Source organism: Drosophila santomea, chromosome 2R, assembly GCF_016746245.2.
Source record: "Drosophila santomea strain STO CAGO 1482 chromosome 2R, Prin_Dsan_1.1, whole genome shotgun sequence".
Taxonomy (NCBI): domain Eukaryota; kingdom Metazoa; phylum Arthropoda; class Insecta; order Diptera; family Drosophilidae; genus Drosophila; species Drosophila santomea.
The window spans coordinates 10,832,650-10,853,716 of record NC_053017.2 but is presented as its reverse complement, the minus strand read 5'-3'; the positions used below and the strand labels follow the sequence as shown (position 1 = coordinate 10,853,716).

The 21,067-nt window shown below is 43.3% G+C and overlaps 3 protein-coding genes across 4 annotated transcripts; 2 read left to right on the top strand and 1 right to left on the bottom strand.

Annotated features, from left to right (window-relative positions):
* The first annotated feature begins 1,926 nt into the window (after nucleotides 1–1,926).
* On the top strand, nucleotides 1,927–2,900 carry LOC120445759. The gene is made up of 2 exons (XM_039626355.1): nucleotides 1,927–1,984; nucleotides 2,178–2,900. Exons 1-2 carry the CDS (start codon nucleotides 1,949–1,951, stop codon nucleotides 2,736–2,738), a joined length of 597 nt encoding a protein of 198 aa, XP_039482289.1. The 5' UTR covers nucleotides 1,927–1,948; the 3' UTR covers nucleotides 2,739–2,900.
* Nucleotides 2,901–3,979: 1,079 nt separating this feature from the next.
* LOC120445491 lies at nucleotides 3,980–4,578 on the bottom strand. The gene is made up of 2 exons (XM_039625936.1): nucleotides 4,421–4,578; nucleotides 3,980–4,360 (listed from the first exon to the last, which is right to left on the bottom strand). Exon 2 carries the CDS (start codon nucleotides 4,303–4,305, stop codon nucleotides 4,045–4,047), a length of 261 nt encoding a protein of 86 aa, XP_039481870.1. The 5' UTR covers nucleotides 4,306–4,360; nucleotides 4,421–4,578; the 3' UTR covers nucleotides 3,980–4,044.
* Nucleotides 4,579–14,339: 9,761 nt separating this feature from the next.
* On the top strand, nucleotides 14,340–21,061 carry LOC120445542. 2 transcript variants are annotated; one of them, XM_039626013.2, is made up of 10 exons: nucleotides 14,340–14,878; nucleotides 18,041–18,238; nucleotides 18,321–18,605; nucleotides 18,684–18,920; nucleotides 19,013–19,200; nucleotides 19,395–19,460; nucleotides 19,916–20,007; nucleotides 20,565–20,630; nucleotides 20,847–20,886; nucleotides 20,952–21,061. In XM_039626013.2, the coding sequence occupies exons 1-10, from the start codon at nucleotides 14,340–14,342 to the stop codon at nucleotides 21,059–21,061; spliced, it is 1,821 nt and encodes a 606-aa protein (XP_039481947.1). The 2 variants fall into 2 exon arrangements, with proteins under 2 accessions (XP_039481947.1, XP_039481948.1); XM_039626014.2 differs by having other exon boundaries at nucleotides 19,007–19,161.
* Nucleotides 21,062–21,067: the final 6 nt, after the last annotated feature.

The following is a 21,067-nucleotide window of genomic DNA, read 5'->3' as shown; positions in this document are numbered from 1 at the left end:
AATAACTCGTTTCGGTGTAGCAAGAAAGAAAAAAAGGGCTTGCTTCTGCTGTTTACACCCCCTTGCAAAGGCATGTAGCGATTCCTCTTTTTTCACTTCTGTATCCTTTTTTGCTCCTGTTTAGGGTTTTCATCCCCCCACCGAAACCAAAAGCGCGCCACATGTGCGAGTCTGGTTGTACTTCCTCTGGGTTCCTTCCTTTTCGCCTGGAATACTCTATAAAAAGTAGTTATGTTGAGTAAGTTTTTTATTTAAAAATATGTAAAACCCATAAGATAGTTACCTACTCTCCGCTGCATGTTTTTCCCACCTTGTTTGACAAAATCAAACATTAATCATTCATTACTTTAGCTGCAATATCTAACAATAGCTATTAAAATAGCTTCGAAAATATAAAGTAACAAAAGAAAGGGTATTCTAAGCCCTCACAGAAGGCACTATGCATATTATCTCCATTTTCGTTTCGCTCTGCGTGCTTTTTGGAGTGCTGCAAAGCATCCCCGAAAGTATGCAAATAATTTTTGGCCCCAACTCATATTTGATATTCAGTGTCAGTTGTTGGAAGGGTTACCGAATACAAGTTATTGAAATTTGCATGCAACGGGTGGTGGTGGGGGTTGTGGATTTGATAAAGGGGAAATGGTTGGGCGGCGAAACAGCAGGCGTTGTTGAGGCAATTTATAGCACTTGTGTTAGGGGGCTGTGTTTCGCCGGAGGCAAACTTCTCGGTTATTGTTTCGCCATATAAGAGGCGCTGGGATTTCTCAGCCCCGAAGGACGTAATTGTTCGGCAGTCTTTGGGCTTGATTATGTTCCCTTGATTTTTTGGCTGCGGAATTTTCAACATTCCCCCCGGATTCCCAGAGACTTCACCCTTTTGCACAGATTCCCAATTAAGTTTGGACTGGTTGGTTCAACGCTTTCGCATCCATCAGGATTTGGATGCGGCACTGAAAAGTTACCATCGCAACCGCTAGCCGCACAAAAAAAAGGACATAGAAACGTTTTAAATCCCTGGAAATCGCAAAAACTACGCTAATAACATTGTCATATGGCGTGGGGGTGAGGGCGATTTTTTTATTTCTTTCATTTTTTTTTTCAGTAAACTTCGCTTATCAAAGTTGAAATTGCAGTTCGTTGCTGAGCGCAGCGCATTGGGGATTTGTCGGCCACTCGAAAACTCCAAATGCGAGGCATTTATTGTGGGGCAGGGATAGAGGATTTCATTTGAAACTCTGATACGAACAATCGGCGTTTTATTTGCCGTTTTGGCGCGCCGAGTTTCATCATCGTACGCCACTGACCCAGTTCAGACATTTATCACAACGGCACACACACACACACTGATGCAGCCGATTGTCCTGAGGGTCTAACCCCAGCACAATGAATGACCCCCCATATCGCATCCTCAACCTCCTCCCTTCCCCTGCCTCACTGCTGACTAAGTGGACTTTTATTTCACTACTATTACGGCCCACGCTGCGTATACGCAATGAATAGTTTCACTGCCGAGCTTTCGGCCATCTTCAGTTGCTAAGCGATTTAGATTTGGGCACATATCTCACAGCTTTTGATGGGTTATTTGCTCTTTGCGAGAGATAAAAAGCCACAGGCTAAAACTCTGCAGACGCTTGCCTGAATCACAATCATTGTTTAATGCAGATAACTGCTGTCTGCCCCCGGCGGCGTCCATTCATAAATTTAAAGCCAATAAACCTCTGCCTATCAACTTATCAGCCGGTTCTTCACCTATGAAACGTCATTGACTTGATGACGTCATGTGTCATCTTTATGAAATTATAAATAATTTATTTCCTTGGGACAACGCCGATTGAACATGGTAATTTGAGGTAGATAAGACTATCTGCGACTGACTCTGTTTCCCAGCCAACTGCGTTGAGTAGCGATTTTTCAGTAGACGAACGCCTTTCGAGCGAACAAGTCAGCCATGAGCTACCAGAATATCCTAGGCCTTCTGCTCTTGGTACGAAGGAAGTATACATTTCATTTATAACACCGAGTCACAAACCAAATGTATATCATTAAAAGTAAAACGCATTGACTCATTGCCCTTATATAAATAAGAATACCCAACATCTGTAACTTGTGTGATTATTTTAAATTCGATTAGTCATAATCAGTTCATGTTGACTAACAATGCTACTGCATTATTCCAGCTGACCCCTGCTTCGATCCATGCGTATGGAGATCAAAGTCGCCATCGGTTGTATTTGCAATCAGATTACGCTTTGCAAACAATCAGCACTCAACTGATTGCTCAGGCAATCGAGCTGGTGGACTATGTGGTAGAAGACCTGCTCGTCTTGGACTCACAGAACTCCATTCTCTTGGGCTACTTGGATCGCTTCGACGCCTTCACTGCCGTAAACGCGAATAAAACCGAGCAGAAGCTAAATGCCTTCTATGGCGTGATTGGGGACTATCTGGATTCGGATACCACAGGAGATCCACTGAGAACTTCGAGTATCGAGACCCAGCTGATTGCCCTTTGCCTGCAGCGCAACGGATTCGACCGATGGAAGCGAACAGTTCAAACCCGGACTACGCAGCTCCAGAAGCTGATATACCGAAAGTTGAGGAAGCACCTGGAGTCCATCGACAGGGAGGATCGATTGGCTGTGGAGCGCAGGTGGAAGGGAATCCTCACTCGTGGCGGACCCCGCAGATTGGAGAAGCTGAGAGAGTTTGTCAAATGGCTGGGAAATTTTCGAGATTAGATGGTGACGGGCCGGGTGAACGAATTGTTAGGCCATAAGATATGCCGTTTAGTGATAAGAGCAGTTATAAACATTATTTATGCGTGTGTAGAGCAAAGAAACGTTTGTGGTTTAAATTTAACCAGCCATGACCTTGAGGTATTATCAATGAAAATAATATAAAAAACGAGGGGCTTGCATTTCGATTAAGAATGTATTTTAGGAACATTAAGTATTGAAAGTTTTGAAATATATCGATATCATACAACAAATAGTGGATGTTCCTAGAAGAAACGTATTTACAGTATTTCTAACTTCAAAAGTGAAGCAACGCCTGGTGTTTGTGTCCTTGCACTTACCCCCCTCCCCCGTCGATAAATGCAATTTCTGCACAACACGTTCCCTTCTTCATCACTCAGATCATGAAGGAGTTTAGTATGGGGGCATTGTTTAATGCACTTCACAGCTGGAGGAAACTTTTTCCAGCCCCTGTGTCGACGGCAATGAAAACTTTGTCATGCTTGGCAAAAAGAGGATGATAAACTTGGGTAAAAATTATGAAACTGAATATGGAAGCGATGGCGAAATTGAGACAGCAAAACAACAGATCCAACATCCAACAGACAGGCAAAGGACATACGAGACTTTTAGCCATGCGAGGACTAAAACTGAAACTAAAACTGATACTTTTTATGGATGGCAAGTGAAAAATGTAGACAGTTGCAGAACGACTTTCCAGATGGGCTTGTGGGAGCCCAAAGGCGGTGAGGAAGTGAGCAGGTTTTGCTGGGATGCTGGGATGAAAGAAAAATGGCAACTGCATTTCCTGTCTGAGAGCTGACAAAGTGCTGAGTGCATTTACGACTTGGACTTGGGCGAGTGTTTTGTGTCCTTCCTGCAGCTGCAGGAGATGCCAGGAATTTATGCACTCAGTCCACAGTCCGCAGTCCGCAGTCCGCAGAGAAAGCTCTGGAAATTCCTGACCCGAGGCATTTGCTGTAGGACCTGGGCTATTTTCTTTGTGCCATCTGATAATCGGCTCCAGCTGTGGCTAATCGGTTTACATTTGTCACACTGGCACTTTGGCCAAAGATTCTCTGCTGGTAGAGCCCCACAGAAAGATGCCACTTCTCCAGTAATTTGGTAGGTCCTCCTAACGTTTCTCCCTGGCATTATGTTTAGTTATTGTTTTATTGAACTTCAATTAATTCTTCTTACTAATTTAATGGCACTTTTAGAAAGTACCAAGAACACAATTTCAGTTTTTACAAAATATATAACTTTATTAGCACAATTTTCAGATAAGATGACGCAACTGTTATCCCAGTCAGGGATTCCCTTCTGTAAACTCGTCACGCCGTCTACAGCGAATACAGAAAAAGGACTTCATACAACCAAAAAGGACGAGAAGAGCCATACATGCAGAGCACGCCACAATGAAGGCCAAAATGACGGCGAATATGAATAAAAGTCCATAATACTTAAGGTTAGTATCCGGTGGTGCGGTGGTCGATCGGATCGCCACAGTTGTCATGTTAAAGTTTAGATCTCTATAATCGTATTCAGATATGGAAGTCAACTTTGCCATAGCTTATGGGAAATAAATTGCAAATTTTGACGATTTCGATTACAGATTGGACCCTCTAAAAGAAAGTTAATGTGCATGAGCAGAGATATCATATCATATCGTGAAGCCATCTTACCGTTCCTTGCATAGCATCTTAAGAATTTCGATTTTGGGTACAGTTTTTTTTTTTAAATTTTAAGTGTACAGTCGCAGCTTACTGAAATCCGGTTATTTTCGAGCTCGATGAAATGAAGTATTTTAAAATGTGGTTTCATTTACATTGGAATCTCGGTAGCCTTGCTACAAATTTACAGATATAGGTTAATATTTATATTTTTAATATTTATTATTTTTTATAAAATACAACAATTTTGTCAGTAAGCGTACGGCTGCTCCTAGTGAATCTATATCTGTGCACATGAAATTTATGGACTTTTGAATCGGAGATCTGAACAGTGCGTATATTTCGATGGAAACTTGAATTATCGCCAAACTAAACGATTTCGTCACCATCACCATCACCATCACCAAAATCGCCACAATCACCACATCCATCGCCACACCCATCGCCGCAATCGCCACAATTGCCACAATCGCCACACCCCTCGCAACCACCGCAACATGCAGGGCCGCAGGAGAAGCACGCGGAGCAGGTGAGTCCGCAGCAGCCGCAGAGGCAGAGGAGCGGCAGGCAGATGATCACCAGGCAGCACAGGAGCACCATTATAACGATCAGGGCGATGAGCCCGGCACCGAGGCCACCCGACGCGCTCTTCCACGTGGTGGATTCCGACATCGCGACCTCGATAACTAATCACTATGCAGGCGACTTCGCAAAAGTATTGAAATGTATTATGTTTAATAAATAACAAAAAAATTCAGATAACAATATTGAGTGTGTATTCAAAGAGTCCTGCAGCATATGAGTTTTTTAATTCTGAACTTCTGAACGAAAAGCCAGAAGTAAAGAAGCTTTTGGGCAGAATTGCATTCGTCACCTTCCATGGGGGTTGCCACACGAAGTGACTTCTAACGATCGTTCCCATTCAGAATCCTTGCCACAAAAGTGCTCATTAAACCCACGCACACACCCCCGGTCATGCAACACAATGCCCATTCGAATTGTATAAGAATTAATGAAATGCATTAACGATAGCGTTTGGCGAGGTGGAAGTTGGGTGCAATTGGGACTGGTTTGGCAGAGTGGGAAGTACTCGAACTGGGGATTCGGGGAACTGGGGAGCTGTCCCTGAGCTCCTGAGCTGTTGAGTGTACCTGCGCTCGTTAGCGCTCCATACACCCCATCTGTGGAACACCCCACACACTCGCACACACTTTGGCTCATATGCAAAAACACACCCTCGCCTCTCGCCATCATTATCATAATTTGAGTGTGATGCGGGCTTTAAAATATTCATGCGAGTAGAAAGATTTTTTTTCAAGTGTGCGCACGTGTGCGCGTCACGAACCCATGGGTTCGTTATAGGGCGCTGTTTACTGTACCAAGCGGTCGTTGATTATAATGACTGTATTTTGTGTGCTGATTACTCCACAGAGAAAATTAAGCAAATGAGTCAACAACTTAATGCAAAAAACAAAAGGACGCCGGGATATACAACGAAATAAATACATTTTCATGGTTTCCATTCACAAATAAGTAACTCCAGGTTGTTGAAATAACTTCTGTTAATAAACTCGCCCAAGTAGTAAAAATCCAACTCTCGTTCTGAGTCACAAATCAGTGATTGCAATTGGGAACTATTAGACACGTTTGTCGGCCAATTGGCGGAGGCAGCATTGAAAGCTCATTCAATTCACCGCCTCACACTATCACCCACACTCAGACATGCATACACCCACACCTGCAAACTCGGTTGCACACACACACAAACACACATGCACACCTTTAACATATAGCAACGTGGCACACGTGGCTGCATGTCAAAGTGCAAAGTTTTGTGCCACAAAAAACAAGCTGCAAGGGGTGGCAATGTGGGTAATGGCAGTCAAAAGCGCCGCTTGTCGATGTTTTCAGCAAAAAAAAAAAAAAATGAGAGGGGGAAGAGGAAAGGGGAATAAAATCGTAGGGGAGAGCAGAAAAAAGTAACGTTTTTCACGGCGTTGTTGCTGGCAACCCTTTTAGCTCTGGCAATTTAAACTCGCCTGCTCCAAAGTTGCCCACTTGCCATATCCTGTCGCTGGCGATGTCCTTGTTGTTGCTGCGGTTGGTGCCTGCATGTAGTAGTTGCCGCATCCCCCAAATGGCTGAGGATCCTTGGGGGGCTAAGGGCACAGGACTCAGGGCTCTGGACTGCGGACTGAGGGGTAACTGCGTGGCATGCAACGCGCGATTGCACAAACACTTTAGCTTGAAAGGCGGAAGTACTGGGCTCATCTGTCTGCGATTATATCGCGGTATAAAAACTGTATCACTGTATCAAATATATTTTCAAAATCTATTTTAATCTGAGATACGGACTTATAACAATTTCAGGATATTTTTCCGGTTGTATTGATTAAAATCATCTTCCTGAAAGTATGAGCTTCTCCTTCAAACAGCTGAACTAGTCGAAAAGGCCCAAATGGTCAGATCTCAGTGGCCAGAAGAGAGAGAATCGTTTGCAGCTGGATTTATGTGTATTCCCAACCAATCATCATCATCATCAGGAATAAACGCAATGGGAATGGGAATGGGAATGGCAAAGGCAACGGCAATGATCGTGTTCGTATTCCGCCATCATCGCATTCATTGGCACTCAACGGGGGCAGCGAATCGCAATCGTAAACTTGATTGTAATAGTATAATTTTTGGCGTAAAAGCCAAACAAATAAACAAGACAAGCACTTGGGAGCCTAACGTATCCCATCCGGCGGATAATCCCCCACATATGAGTCGCTGGATGAGGCGGATGAGGCGGCCGAATTTGCCGGCCCCATTTTCATGCAATTTTTATGACTCGGCTCTGTGCGCTGTTCTTTATTCTTTGTTGGGTTGTTGGCTTGTTCAAAGGGGGCAGCGGAGAATCGAGAGCATCTTACTCATAATCCGCCCCAATGGACCTTTCCCGGCAGGTCTGCAAAACCATTTACTTTTCCCCGCCCAGCAGCTTGGATTTTCATCGTTTTCCCTTATTTTTACCCTGCTTACCACGTCACGCATCCTGCGAAAAGTTATTGTTATCCTTTTGTTTTAGTGCACATCTTTTATACTCGTTTCGCCTTTTCTCCTGTTCTTATTGCCTCGGCCGGCCTTTTCGCATTGATTCATAATACATAAATATAAATATTGCGTATACGCAGCGTTTCGCTCGCCCTCGATTGCCATAAATTCTTGTAAGCGTGGCAGCAACACACACACACTATGAAATAGGGAAAGCCCAGCGCCAAAGTCATCAATCTTTTAGCATTTCACTTAGATAAAGCAAACTTGTATTCCCTTGCTCTAGCACCACCAATATTTGTGCATAAATATTAATATTGCATGACCATTTTTATTTGTTTGCCGGCCAGACCTTGGATCTTGGACTTTCTACTGGAATACCGGAATCGATAAGACGCTGTGATTATAAGCTGATGCTTGTGACCCATGATTCACTGAATATTAATGTTGCAGAATTACCATTCGATTTCAAATTGGTAAACCTGGTGGATTCCAACTATAGTGTACAATAAGTGGCTGGCTTTAATTGACTTAATTTCCCCTTTTTTCCTTTGCTTAATCGTAATGATTGGTTTTTCCTCGGCCTGCACTTGCCAATAAATTCGCCCTGATTTATGTGGTTAAATAATTAGCGCCTTTTAGGAGCTATTAAATGGATTCCGAACAACGCCCATGAAAGCCCATCAATCGGCCATTCCCCAATTTGGCTGCCAATCGGGCGATGGTGATGGTAATAAATTGAATGCTCCAATATTTTGGCACGGGGCCCATTGAATTTAAATATGTGCAATTACATTTAAATGTTTGGTCATGTGTGGATTTCGATTTCGGCTCAAATGGCTGCCTGGCTGAGTGGGAGGTGTCTGCGAAAGTATCTTTGCCTTCGGATTGTGGCTCTGTCTGGCCGCACATGCCAATAAATTGCGAGTCACAAAGTGTCAACGCGGCCGAGCCCTCCGATTTGCATATATTCGAATATACTCGAATGTATCCCCCTTTTCACTTCGAACTGCAGGACCTTCCTTTTCGCTACTTACAACCATATTATAATGGAATCCCACTTGAAAATAGAGCAATATCCACTTGCATATGTTGCCGCGGACATTTCCAGAATGAGACGATGCTATAAATATTATTGAATTGTTCCAACCCCACCCTTCTCCCCAACCCTCTGTATGCCACGTTTCCCTTCTCAAGGACCCGCCCCTTTGCTGCAACAACAACAAGAGCAACCGACGATGATTGCGGCAAGCGGATGTAAAAACCTTGGCAATGACAGTTTTTGGGCTCCGATCCGGTCTACGTCTGTTATGCAAATATCTTTATATATAAATGCGGGTGCACTGCGAGAAAGTAGTTACAACTACTCAATTTTCATTTCTATAATGAAAATTTACTTTTAATGAATGGAAATGAACTGCAGACAACTTATGTCTTTGTGGCTCGCAAGTTTGGTTTTCTAGATTAAGGCTTGATCTTTTAATATATATTTTAAATAAAGAGAACTTATTTTCTTTCTCTGCATATGTGTGCCCCCTCACACGACAGTGTGTGTATGTGTGTGTAAGTAAGTGTTTATATGCAAATCTTTTATTTCGCTGTTGCCTCCGTTTCATTTCTTATTTCCGTTGCACGGCCGCCGCCGCCGCCGTTCAGTTTTTTATTTCTTCTGCATTAAATTAACATCAATAAAATGTTGCCTCTGTTTGCCAGAGTCCGCCCCTGGCTGGACTTCTTTTCCTGGATGTCCTGGTGTCTGAATGTGCTGATATCCTGGAGTCCTGGAGACAAGGGGTCCTGGTGTTGCACTTGTGCGTAATTTGAAGCTAATGCCAACATGTGCTGCGATTTGTTTCACTCCCACTTCCTCGAGATTTCTACTGCCGCATTTCATATTACTTATTTCCAAACTTTTTAGACACATGCTGCTGACAGTTTGCGGTTTTTTGGGGCTGAATATTGCAAGGAGCTCGCAGGTTATTATTTTTATTAAATAAGTAAACATTAATATATTAAAAAATAAAAACTAAAGGAATGCAAGCAATAAAATCAATGAATTTTATAATTATTAATAGACATTCCAACCTTCTTATGCTCTTACGTATTTCCAACTTCCTGCAGAGCACACAAATCAAGCTAAGCTCGCTGATAAAATGCTCAGGCACAACTCGCAAGGATATTAACTCCCCACGGGATCCTTTGAGTTTTCATTGAGCCGAGCTATGATAGATTTCCATCGCATTCGGCGCATGTAAACATCGGCTTTTGTTAATCAAATTAAGTGCAAGTTAATGGTGGGGCAAAGCCGGCTCCCCCACAAGAGTTATTTGAGCTCATCATAGCTCTGCTCCACTCACCGCCCCTTGCTCGCTGTTTGCACACTCGAAAATGATGAATAATAAATTGCTAATCATAAATATTGCGAAATCAGGCGAAAAAACCGAACGAAAAGAGAAATGGCTAGCAAGAGCTGCCACAGCGAACCACTCCACTTTTTACACGCTAAAAAGCAAAACAATACCAAAAGTACACATTGTTAAATTGAAAGGAAACAAATGTAAAATTTATACAGCTGCAGTGCCCAGAAAGCTTTGATTTTCATCCATCCCATTGGCAAGGCAGCTTGAATGCAAACTCCAAGAGTTTTTCGAGGGTGGGTGAAAAAAGGGGCGGGACCACCCTAATGGTCTAACTTTGTGTGTTTGCCCCATTATCGAAACCAAATGTTGAAACACTGTGCTTTTCGGTGGAGCATTGTGTAGATGGGGAGCAGCTTCCATCGACTGCAGGGATATGATTAATTTGGCGTTATCAAATTGATTGGATTATTGCTGGGGGGAACAGGAACTTGGGCTGCGATTCATGAGAGTGTCATAAATAACATGGAAATGGTATTTACTTTGGTGCTTAAAAAGTGGCGGAGACTGCTTACAAATGGTTCCTATTGCGTAGACAATAAACCCAGATTTATCTATATCTTTAAACAACTAATTGCGTGAATACTACCTAAAAACCTTTTGATATTCAGATAGAAATGATATCTGGCCACAATTACGGAACAAACTACCACCTACTAGTGACTTTTCCGACTTTTCTCCTCTACTCAGTGGCGGTAATTAGCATTCGGGGAAAATCAATACAATCTGAGTGAGAGCAAAACAATCAGCAATCGACTGCAGAACGGAACCAAAAGAATCAAAATCGGAAACGGAGTTACGTGTTTCGGGCCACAACTGCCAAATTGTCCAAAGGCTAATCAATCCGAGAACGAGTGACCAAATTCGAAATCGCCCAACAGCTGCCAAGACTCCCATGAAGAGGCACTGAGCGAAAATGTGCTATGATTTGCTACTTCTCATAAATATGATTCAATTTAGAAATAGTTACACAGTAACATTATGCTTCAAAAGACAGTACAAATTGAATGATGAGTTTTTCTCTGTGTATGATCCCTTACAAAAGTCAAGTGCCGCCGGTCGACTGACTGCATTTAAACCAAATCGCCTCGTCGGCCAACAGCGAACAGTCAACTGGGCGCGGTGACCAGGAACAAGTGAGCAGTGAGTATTAGCGGTAAAGGCAAATCTGTGGTGTGTCCGGGGAAAGTTTCCGCAACATTTTCGCAGTGGCAGCGAAAGAGTGCATTTAATTAAATTTCCCTTTGTTCGATGCGAGTGCAAAAAGCATTGCCTACTTTTGCGGGCGGGCAAGAAACTGTTGCACATGCAGCCGCAAAATGTTGGCTGCTCATGACAACACCAACCAGCAGCCCTCAACCACCAACCGAGCACCACCAAGCACCACCGAGCACCGAGCTCCAAGCTCCTGGCCACTCGGAGCCACTGTTTCGCAAATAGTGCAAATAACTATACCAGTGGCAGCAGCTAGCGCAACATCTAAACCCAAACAATTTGCAGCATCTTGCCAAGAAACATCTGCGAACACACAAACACATGGCGGCCAAAGCGCAGCGTCTGCAAAGGAGTAGGGATATTGTTTCTGAAAGCGAAGCGAATGGAATATACCCTACAAAAGGTAGTAGGCTCAAGAAAAGTTTGAAACAATCACTAAGCAGCAGCGTACTTCAACAGATCTGCACTGAAAAGTTTCTTTACCATTTCTAATTTGTTTAAAATCTATTTAATAGCCCATTATAGTTCCAGCTATTATTATTGGTTCATAGAATGCCAATAAAGTTGAAGGTGCCGTCGATTGGTTAGGGTATTCTGAGTAACTGCCGCCTGTGGACAGCGAAATGGCTCTGCGAATTGTTGCCGCATTCAGCGGAAATGCAAGCTGAGTTAGCTATGTGCTGTAGTTGTAGTCCTTGCCGAGACTCCTGCTCCTGTTTTTGGTCCTGTTGGTTGGTTGGAGATGTTGTTGGTCCTGGCTTGGTCCTGTTACCGTTGTTACTCGAGCTCGGTTCGGTTCGGTGGCATGGCCCATGAATATTCATGGCGTTTGCCGGGCCAGTCATTCATTCATTCGTGATTTCACGCTAAAGGGGGAAATGCGAAGAAGCTGTGGAAAACAATGAAGAGGAATGGCACAAGACAAAACATGAAGCCAAATAAATAAACAAATGTCAGGCCATGTTGCTGAGGGCGGACACAAAAGCCAAGAAATTGGCGTGAAAATAAATCAAGAAATAAATTGGAAAATTTGTTATTTCAACGACTGAACGAACAACAGCAATAGTTTCGAGGCAAATGTTAGTTCAGCCAACTTGGGTTGAGACAAATGCTAAGAGGTTCGATTTGCGTGTGAATAAATTGACCGGATTTGTATAAAGTACGGATTTGTGTAGCATTATGTAGAAAATAGATTATTTTCACCCTTTATATTGCGGTACAATGATACGCACCGGTCTACGTAGCTGAAAACCAAAGCTATCAGTTCTTAAACCTTATTCTTATGAGATCAACAATATACTTTTGATTGTAAAATATATCCCAAGAAACTTGTTAAGTGAAGGCCACGTTTTCGACTCGTTCTGTGCTTTGCCTTTCAATTTCCTTTACAATCCCGCTGAGAAGGTTAAGAGCCCAGTAAAATGTATTTTCATTGCCAGCTGACTTTATTTTCCAGCCCAATCCACACATTTCCCTCCTTGCCCAATAACAATTCGCTTGGCCCACAAAGTGAAGGCCAATTAAAATGTCCTTTAAGCGTTTCTGCAATATTAATTAACATGAAAAAGGCAGAATGTACAACGCACATGTACATTCTTAAAGGAAAAATGTGAAAAAAAGAACATAGCCAACGTTTGGTAATCGACTCGATTCGGTTTCGCCACGGGTGCTGCCAAGGGTCAGGCAAACGCCTTTATTTAATTGGAAAATATTACATTTTTAAACAATATCCATTAAAAGTGCCAGCAGCAGACTTGCCTGCTAAAGCTGCAGTACATATATATGCAGATATACATATATATATTTAAATAAAATTCCACCCCGCCAAACCCCACGTATCAGCTGCCAAAGGTAATCAACTCCTAGGAGAAGTCGCATTCGCAATAAAATGTTGAAAAATGCAAAAAAAGGAAGAAATAAAATCCCTTTTAATGTTGCCCATGTGCATGGGGCTGAAAGGGGGCACAACGCCCATGTCTGGGTCTGGAAAACACAAGTTCGCGTCTGGACCTTTGTCCCCAGCAGAATTGTGGAGTGGATTTCAGTTGGGTCGGACCAAAGGGTCTGGGCCTGGGCCTGAATGGGGTCATTTACTTTGAGTGTTCGACGCTCATTTAAATGCAAATTTAAATGAAATTTTAATCCAGTTTTAAGAACGCAGTTGGACACTCTGGGCAAGCCTTTGATGTGCCAGCTCATCTTGCTGATTGCCCCGGGCGGCGTTATTGGCTGGCGCTTCGATCCCGAAATCGAAATTGAAGGCGATCAGCACTAAGTCTGCTCCAAAAATCAAAGAGTGAAATATGCCTAAAAAAATATGATGTTTACAAATAGATAGGATATGAACTCACTGAACTGGATACAAGAAAAGAGCATAATTAAACATTACTTTGTGTTCAATTACGCTTAAATGAATTGTAAACTGTTGACCGCGCACTTTGGAAAAAAAGGCGTAACAAAAGCCACTCAGATCGGCGCGGAAATCATCTTAATATCTGTGCCATCCAATTACCAATTAATCGCAATCTCTTCAGCGTCATCCACTAGTGAATGAAAATGCTTAACTAAGTTAATGCTCGGCCACAATTCCATGATGATGATGATGCAGCTGCAGCCAAAGGAATAAATCCGATCCCCATTCAACTTGAATACACTCACGCGCATTGATTGCATTTTGTGTCATCCCAAGGACTTACTCTCGTACACTCGCCGAACTGCGTCCACCATCAGGCATAATTTACAGCACATTAAAACCTCCGATGATGATTTATTGTTGTCCTGGCTGGCCATGTCCTGCGTCCTGCGTCCTGCGACCTGTCGATGCACCGCAAAAACATATTTAAAGCGGCATATTTATATTTTAATGAACCCGGGAGTGGTGATATAAAATCAGAGCTTAACCATGTTACAATGCTCACGGGGCGGACAAATTATGAAGTTTTTCGCCGTAATCACTGAGCCAGTGAGTGTGCGTGGGTTTTTTGAGCCACATGCTTAAAGCCGTACTGCAGTGTAGTATTAACCGGGGAGCATCGACAGGCGATTACTGTGGCGTTTTCCCTGTTTTCCCTGATGTCGCATTTTGGCAGCTCCGTTCGGGAAATGGGAGTCGGTGTAACAAGGGCTTATACCAGCGAAGCATAAAATGACTCGCTACTAATTACGCTCAAACTAACGATATTATAAACACTATAGTACATTTTTACCCAATTACTTTCTAAAACTGCATCAATTAATCGCATCTTGCAGAAGCGCCCCAGGATATGCAACCGCGAATCGACGACAGCTCACCGTCAGCAGCGGCAAGGACACTGACATCCTCGTCGTGCAGGAGCAGCTGGGCGGAAAACGAAGGATCCGCATCCGGCAGCGACTCGCTGCTGACGTCGTCGACAGCTTCCCTGCTCCCCCCGCAGGACAATAGGAGGAGTTTGAGTCCGGGTCCTGGATTGCTGATATTTCCCGGCACCGGTCAAAGACATCAGCATAATCCGAATGGCAGCACGGGCAGCAAAACAATTGCAAAAGCTAATGACGGGAACGTGGCCATTAATCAGCCAGGACCCGGCAGGAGCATTCGCTCCTTTCGACGTCCTCCACTGTGGCAGCCACCAGCACAGGATCACGCGCAGCGGGGGCAGCAGGAGCAGCAGGAGAAAGAGGTCCTGGAGCGGCCAAATCGGAGGGACAGTCGGCCAGCCTGTTTGGCCAAAGGAAAGGCCTTCATAATCGAGTTCCTGCAGGGCTCCTCCATACACGGATTCATTTATTTGGCCAAACTCGGCCTGAGTTTCGTCGAACGGTGAGTTTTGATTTGCAGTGACTGGGTTTCGTCAAAGGACATTGGGTAATGGAATTGGACACACAATGGACACTCTATCCCCATCAGCTCTCAGGTGAAATACAAATCTAACTAACACCGCAAGAATACTATACTATACCGCTATAGTAAATATTAGCTATGCTAAAGAACAGAACGCTTTGTAAGCTACGGATATCAGTTCGCTTAACCTAAATCTATTGGGCAAATATTTGGTGTGAGAATATTTCCACTCAATTAATTTACCAGGCAAATTAAAGTTAAACCTCATTACGACCAGAAAGCAGCAGCGACCGCAGCTTAACTTTTGCACAGGATACCCAAAGTTCGCCGCCTAGAAACCGTAAAGTGACAACTAAAACGATACCAAACTATAAGTCGGGGTCTTAAAAAGGACTATCCGGCGACTATGGCCACGTGCAGAGATTCGGATTCCAATTCGGATTCATAACGTGGCTGTTCTGAAGGGGGAAACTCACATGAAACTTCTGGAAGCGAAATACATTTTTCTACAAACACGTGGGGGAAGGTGGATCTTGTGGTCCGAAGTAATATTTCTGTTGCTGGAATTTGTATTTTTGTGCGGTGCAATAAATCCTTAAAACTGACATGACATGACAAACAGGATTACACACACACACACTAGTGGCGAGGGGGGAGATTCTCCGCTACCTTTCCCCCTTTCTGTTTGGCAACACTCCACCAAAGTAGTCGAGTGGTTGGGGCTCAGGATGCGGATGTGGATGCGGATGCGGAGGCGGAGGCGGATGCGGTGGTTCGTGGGAAATCTGTCAGTGCTGCCGGCTGAGGGTTAATTAGTGGATAACAGCCAGGCCAAGGACAGGGCCAAGCAGGCACTGAGAGAAACCGGGAAAGGATATTCATACTTAATTAAATTAACAAATATTTTAATTGTAATATGCAAGTTTGAAACAAGCCCTCTTTGATTAGTTCAACTTCATGACTAATAGCATATTTTATTTAATAAGTATGTTCCAAACACAGCATTGTATTCTCTAAGTGCAGCCCAGTCTCTGTAAAAATCATGAAGTTCAATTACAAATATTGTTCGTTTCTGCCACAGCCAAAGTCCAACTGACAGGTGTTTCCCAGAATAGAAGTGAGATCAGAAGGGCTAAGGTGAAGTCCAGATGAGAGGAAGGCGGTCACGCAAAGCTTGGCTTAATTAATACACTTTCCCCCGCTGAATTCGTGAAAATGATTTGTTGGACATTTCTAGAATATTTTTCTCGGGAAATTTATTTCTTTGACGACTTTCACCTGGCACAGTTCGGATTTACTTCCCCGTGCTACCGGAAGGAAACGTATAAATGGAAAGTATGCTTTGCTATGGCAAGAAATCAGTTAGTGACGCACAAATTTCTGGACTATGAAGAACTCCATCACCAGCCCGACTTAAGCTCTTCCTCTACACTCACCCTCACCCCTTCAAATCCAAAGCATTTGCACAAAAAAATATGAAAAGCACCCGCTCACGTAGAAAACAAGCTGGGGAAAAAGGGAGGTGGAAATGCATAAACCGGAGAGAAAGAGTCTGTGTCGCTGACATGTGATAACCTCAATTTCACAAGCGTTGATATGGTAACTATGAGGGCTTTCCCCCCCCACCATCACCACCACCACCCCCTCGTCCTTTTGGGTGGCAGCGACAGGTGCACAATTGCATAATCCACAACCGAAAACTGCAAATGCAATGCAAAACACGCAGCGGCGCAGGATGCACAGGATTAGGGCACTGTTTTCATGGGGGAATCTAAAATCTATGGCAGGGCATTGGGCTTTTGAGGGCTATGAACTAGGTGCCATTTTCCCTACATTGAAATATTCGAAATTTCACAAATAGTGAAGGGGTTACAGGCCATATTTAAATGACAAATCTTCTCTCCAGCCACTAAATCAAATACCTTCTTTAAAAAGCATAAAACTAGAAATCAAAACAGTTATATTTGGCTTACAGTTATTTTAGGTCATTTATTTTGAATTTAAGCTAAGGTAAGCCCCTTAGCTTAGTTGGTTTCCTATTGAAAATGAATACAATTCCGAGCTCCCCTTTAAAACTTTCTGAACTCTCTTCTCTGTTAAAGTAGCATTGCAAATATTTGAGAGTTTTTTGATTACAGCGTTTTGACATTATTAATCCCATATCACACACATTTCCGTTGCATACCTCAGCCGGAAACTATGTGAATGTAAATGTCCACGTAGAAGAATCCACCAATGCCCAAAAAAGTAAGAAAGCAACCCTTGATGCACGATTTAGAAACGAGAAGTATTCGACATCCAACATGCATCACTGAGCCTCATTCACGCACACATTTTATGCATATGAGTGTCGAGATGATGAAACAAAGCAAATACATAAATTGCAGGCCAGACCGACACGAGATGGAAAATGGCAGTTGAATGGCGGAGGGGGAAATGCGAAAATGGGTGCTGGAAAATGGGTGTGCGAATGGGTGTGGGCATGACAATGAGTCTGTCATATGCGATGTCCAAAAGGAATTTTGTGGTGTTAGACAAAGTACAGCACTCAGCTGTCAGAGAGGAAAATTCCAACTAAAAAAAAACCAAAAAATCCAACGAGGAAGGAGAGAAAAGATGCACACAAAAATAATAAGGAGCTGGAAAATGTTTGGGAAAATTAAAAGCCAAGTAGCCGAGTGTTTGGGTGTGTGTGTGTGTGTGTGTGAGCACTGAAAGCTTTATGAGCCATTGCTGGCATCAAAATGTCATTGTAGAAGGCATTCGCCTGAAAAGGGGAAATGCTGCAAAGGATTTTCGGCGACTTCTGTCTGTGTCCTTGCCAGTTTGTTTGTGGCCGTCGTTGTTGGGAAAACCAAAAGAAAGAAAAGCCAGTAAAGGGTTGCAAAAGCGTTGATGCGTTCATTGACTCCTCCTTCTTGGTCGTCTTTGAGTTGGCCATAATTCTTTCGCCGCGAATATTTCGCATAATGCTTACAGAAAAAATTTACACGCAATAGATTTTTATGTCCTCCGCCACAATGCACACACAACAGCAGTGCGAATTACTCGCCCGATTCCATATATCATTCCCGACTGTGACGCGCATTTTTTTTGGGAATTTTCACTCCGATTTTTATAAAATTTTTTACATTTTTTTAGCGTTCTCTGGCTGGCGTTCATCTGCGTGGCATTATTCAGCATCATTTCGCTGAGCAAACGCACTTGGCATCGCTTTCAGACCTCGCCAATGGTTATATCCATGGATCGGAATAAGCTGGTCTGGAACACCAGTTTTCCATCGTTGACAGTGTGTCCGCATAAGCGTATCGATGAGATGAAAGTGGATGATTACATACTGTACGCAGACATGCAGTTGCCTAAACATGTGAATTACATGTGAAATTCAAGTGCATTTACAACCCCTCACATTCTTTCACAGCACCCATTCCGACCAATTTCTGTCCGAGGAGGATAAAGAGGATTTCCGCGATTTTATTGTGAAACTTGCCAGCCTCACTTACGACAACTTGGAGACACTGCCGCTCAACAAGTCATATGGGATACCCAGCACCAAGTACTTGGATCTGCTCTACGAATTGAAATGGGGCTTCGAGCCGGAAATCAGCAGCGGCGCCGCCGTCAAAATGTTCATCTACGAGACGCAAACGGAGTTTGGCATTTGCCATTCAGTCAACTCGATGGTGGCACGCTACAATTCCTTCGAGTGAGTAATTGTTGGCCAGGAAGTGCTCCTGATTTGATTGCCACTACCCTCTTGCTACTGCTCCTGGCCACTTGGCAGCTACTGGCGTTCCGACAAGTGGAGCCTCATGGACCACGGCGACCGGGTGACTGTGCATCCGCTGGATGGCGAGATCTACGCCCAGATTATCAACCTTTCGACGGCCTACGATGTTTACTTCCACGGTGCCGGCGATATTCCGAGTATTTCGAAGCAGAGGTACACTTTCCCGGAAAGTGACTACACCACCGTGGAGCTCATCGCCCTGGAGATCTTTACGAACGAGGAGGCCAGAGCGTGAGTCTCCAGATTACTAAGCCCTCTTAATATGTTTCATTATTAAGTAATAATTATTTGAAATTGTATTTATTGCTGGCTTGCAGTTTCAGCACCAAGCAAAGGAGCTGTCGCTTCAACTACGAGGCCGAGGACATGATGACGGTGCCCATCTACAGCTTTGGCCTTTGTCTCTCGGAGTGCAGGATGTTCTTTGCGCTGCGGGTCTGCGGCTGCGTTCCGCACTTCTACAGGAACAGCTGTGGGTATACTGGGCATAATCATATTTTCGGCACACAGAGTTGCACTTAATTGGCCGCCCATTAAAGTTAACTTTTATGCGCCGAACGGGGATGCATCAGAGCTGGCCAGTTTTATGGCGATACGACTCGGTCGTAAAACGCTTAAATACTCGTAGTTTAAGTGGCAACTCTTGCACGACTATCTGTCTCGCTCCAATGCACTCCATTCGTCTCTTTCTTCAATGTTTTGCAGTGCGAAATGGCCGGAGGTTGCCTGTTTGCGGACTGGAGGGCATCGGATGCCTGGTCAAAATTAAACGTGAGTAATTTCCACCGCACCACGGAACATGCAAATATTTATCGTGGCCCGGAAATTCGATTTACATTTTTCGTCGGAACACAAAAAATGGACTGAAATTTCCCAGAACGTGACCGTAATTTAATTTGGGGTGTTGGGGTGTTGGGGTGGTCAAAAGTCAAGGTTGAAATAGACAACCTGTTGCGTAATTGAAAAGGTGGAAGTCATTTGCTGGCGGAGACAAGATTACAGACAGGTTGACCAAAAAGCGTGTCTTTCATTAGAATATTAAGTGCGGTATCTAATAATAAATAATTTATATTGAAGCTCCTTTCATTGCACTGCAGTTAACAATTAAACGGTTGCGTTAACTAATTAAATATGATGGAATACTGATTTTCAGAATAATGTTACATTTTTTATTGCCTTGACATTTCCCTTGTATATTGTTATTAACCTTTTGTTTTACCAACCAGGCGAGATAATCTCGTTGAAATCGGACAAATACAAAATCAATTGCAACTGCTTGGCCAACTGTGATGATTCCAACTTCTTTGTGCAATCCTACGTAAGTACATCGCACATAATAATAAAAATAAAAATAAATGAAAAAATGGCAAATCCCCTATTAAAAAATATAAAGTAAACTTTAACTGTAAAAATGTTTATGGCGAACAGAAGCGCCATCTAGCGCTCGTTAAGTGGCAACTGCAGACGCCGCTGCGTCGCGCATTTCAAGTGGAAAAATGCCCGGAAAACTGAGGAAAATCCGCAGGAGAGGGTGAGCCGGAGAGGGGGAGAGCAGGGTGCTTGTGCCTTAAACAAACATCAAAATTGTAGTCCGGGGCTATAAAAAATAATAAGCGCAGAAGTTGCAGGAACTGGGCGCCTTGAAATATGCAATTATTTTGGGGATGAGGTGTATGAAAAGGGGGCGGCAATACCAAAAGTTTATTTTAACTTTTTTTCGCGCTGTGTGCGGCGAAAGTTTTTACATTTAATAATAATTTTTGCTTACTTGCCTTGTTACCAGCATACTGATGATGATGTTGTTCCCGTTCCCGCTTTTGTTGCTCTTATCATTATGTATTTTCCCCATTTTCTCTATTTCCCGACTTTCCCCAGCGTTCGCGTGTCTGGTTTTTGGGGGCCAACTTGCAGTGGGGTATTTTGGAACACCCAAAAATGCAGGTAAAAAATACTCTATTTTATTTGTAAATAAGTTAAATGTTTCTTTAAAGATTTATAAATCATTAAGCATATGTGTATCATAGCATATATAATACATAACTGAACATCATTTTATTAGTTTAATACTTTGTTAAAATATTTATGTTTTTATTTACTGCGAGTCCTTTAACTAATTATTTTAGTTTAACCACTGAAAACCAAATACCCAAATTGCAGCTTCGGCGGGAGGTGCTTTTCTCCTTCGCAGATGTTTTGGGTGAGTTTTCCCTCTTGCCCAAAGTTTTTCCGACTCACTTAAGAACGCTCTCATTTCACTTTCAGTTTACATCGGCGGTCTTGTTGGATTTTTCCTGGGCTGCAGCGCCTTGAGTTTTACGGAAATGATCTACTACTTTACAGCGCGATTTGTTCGACGTATGTTTTGCAATTAGTGCTGC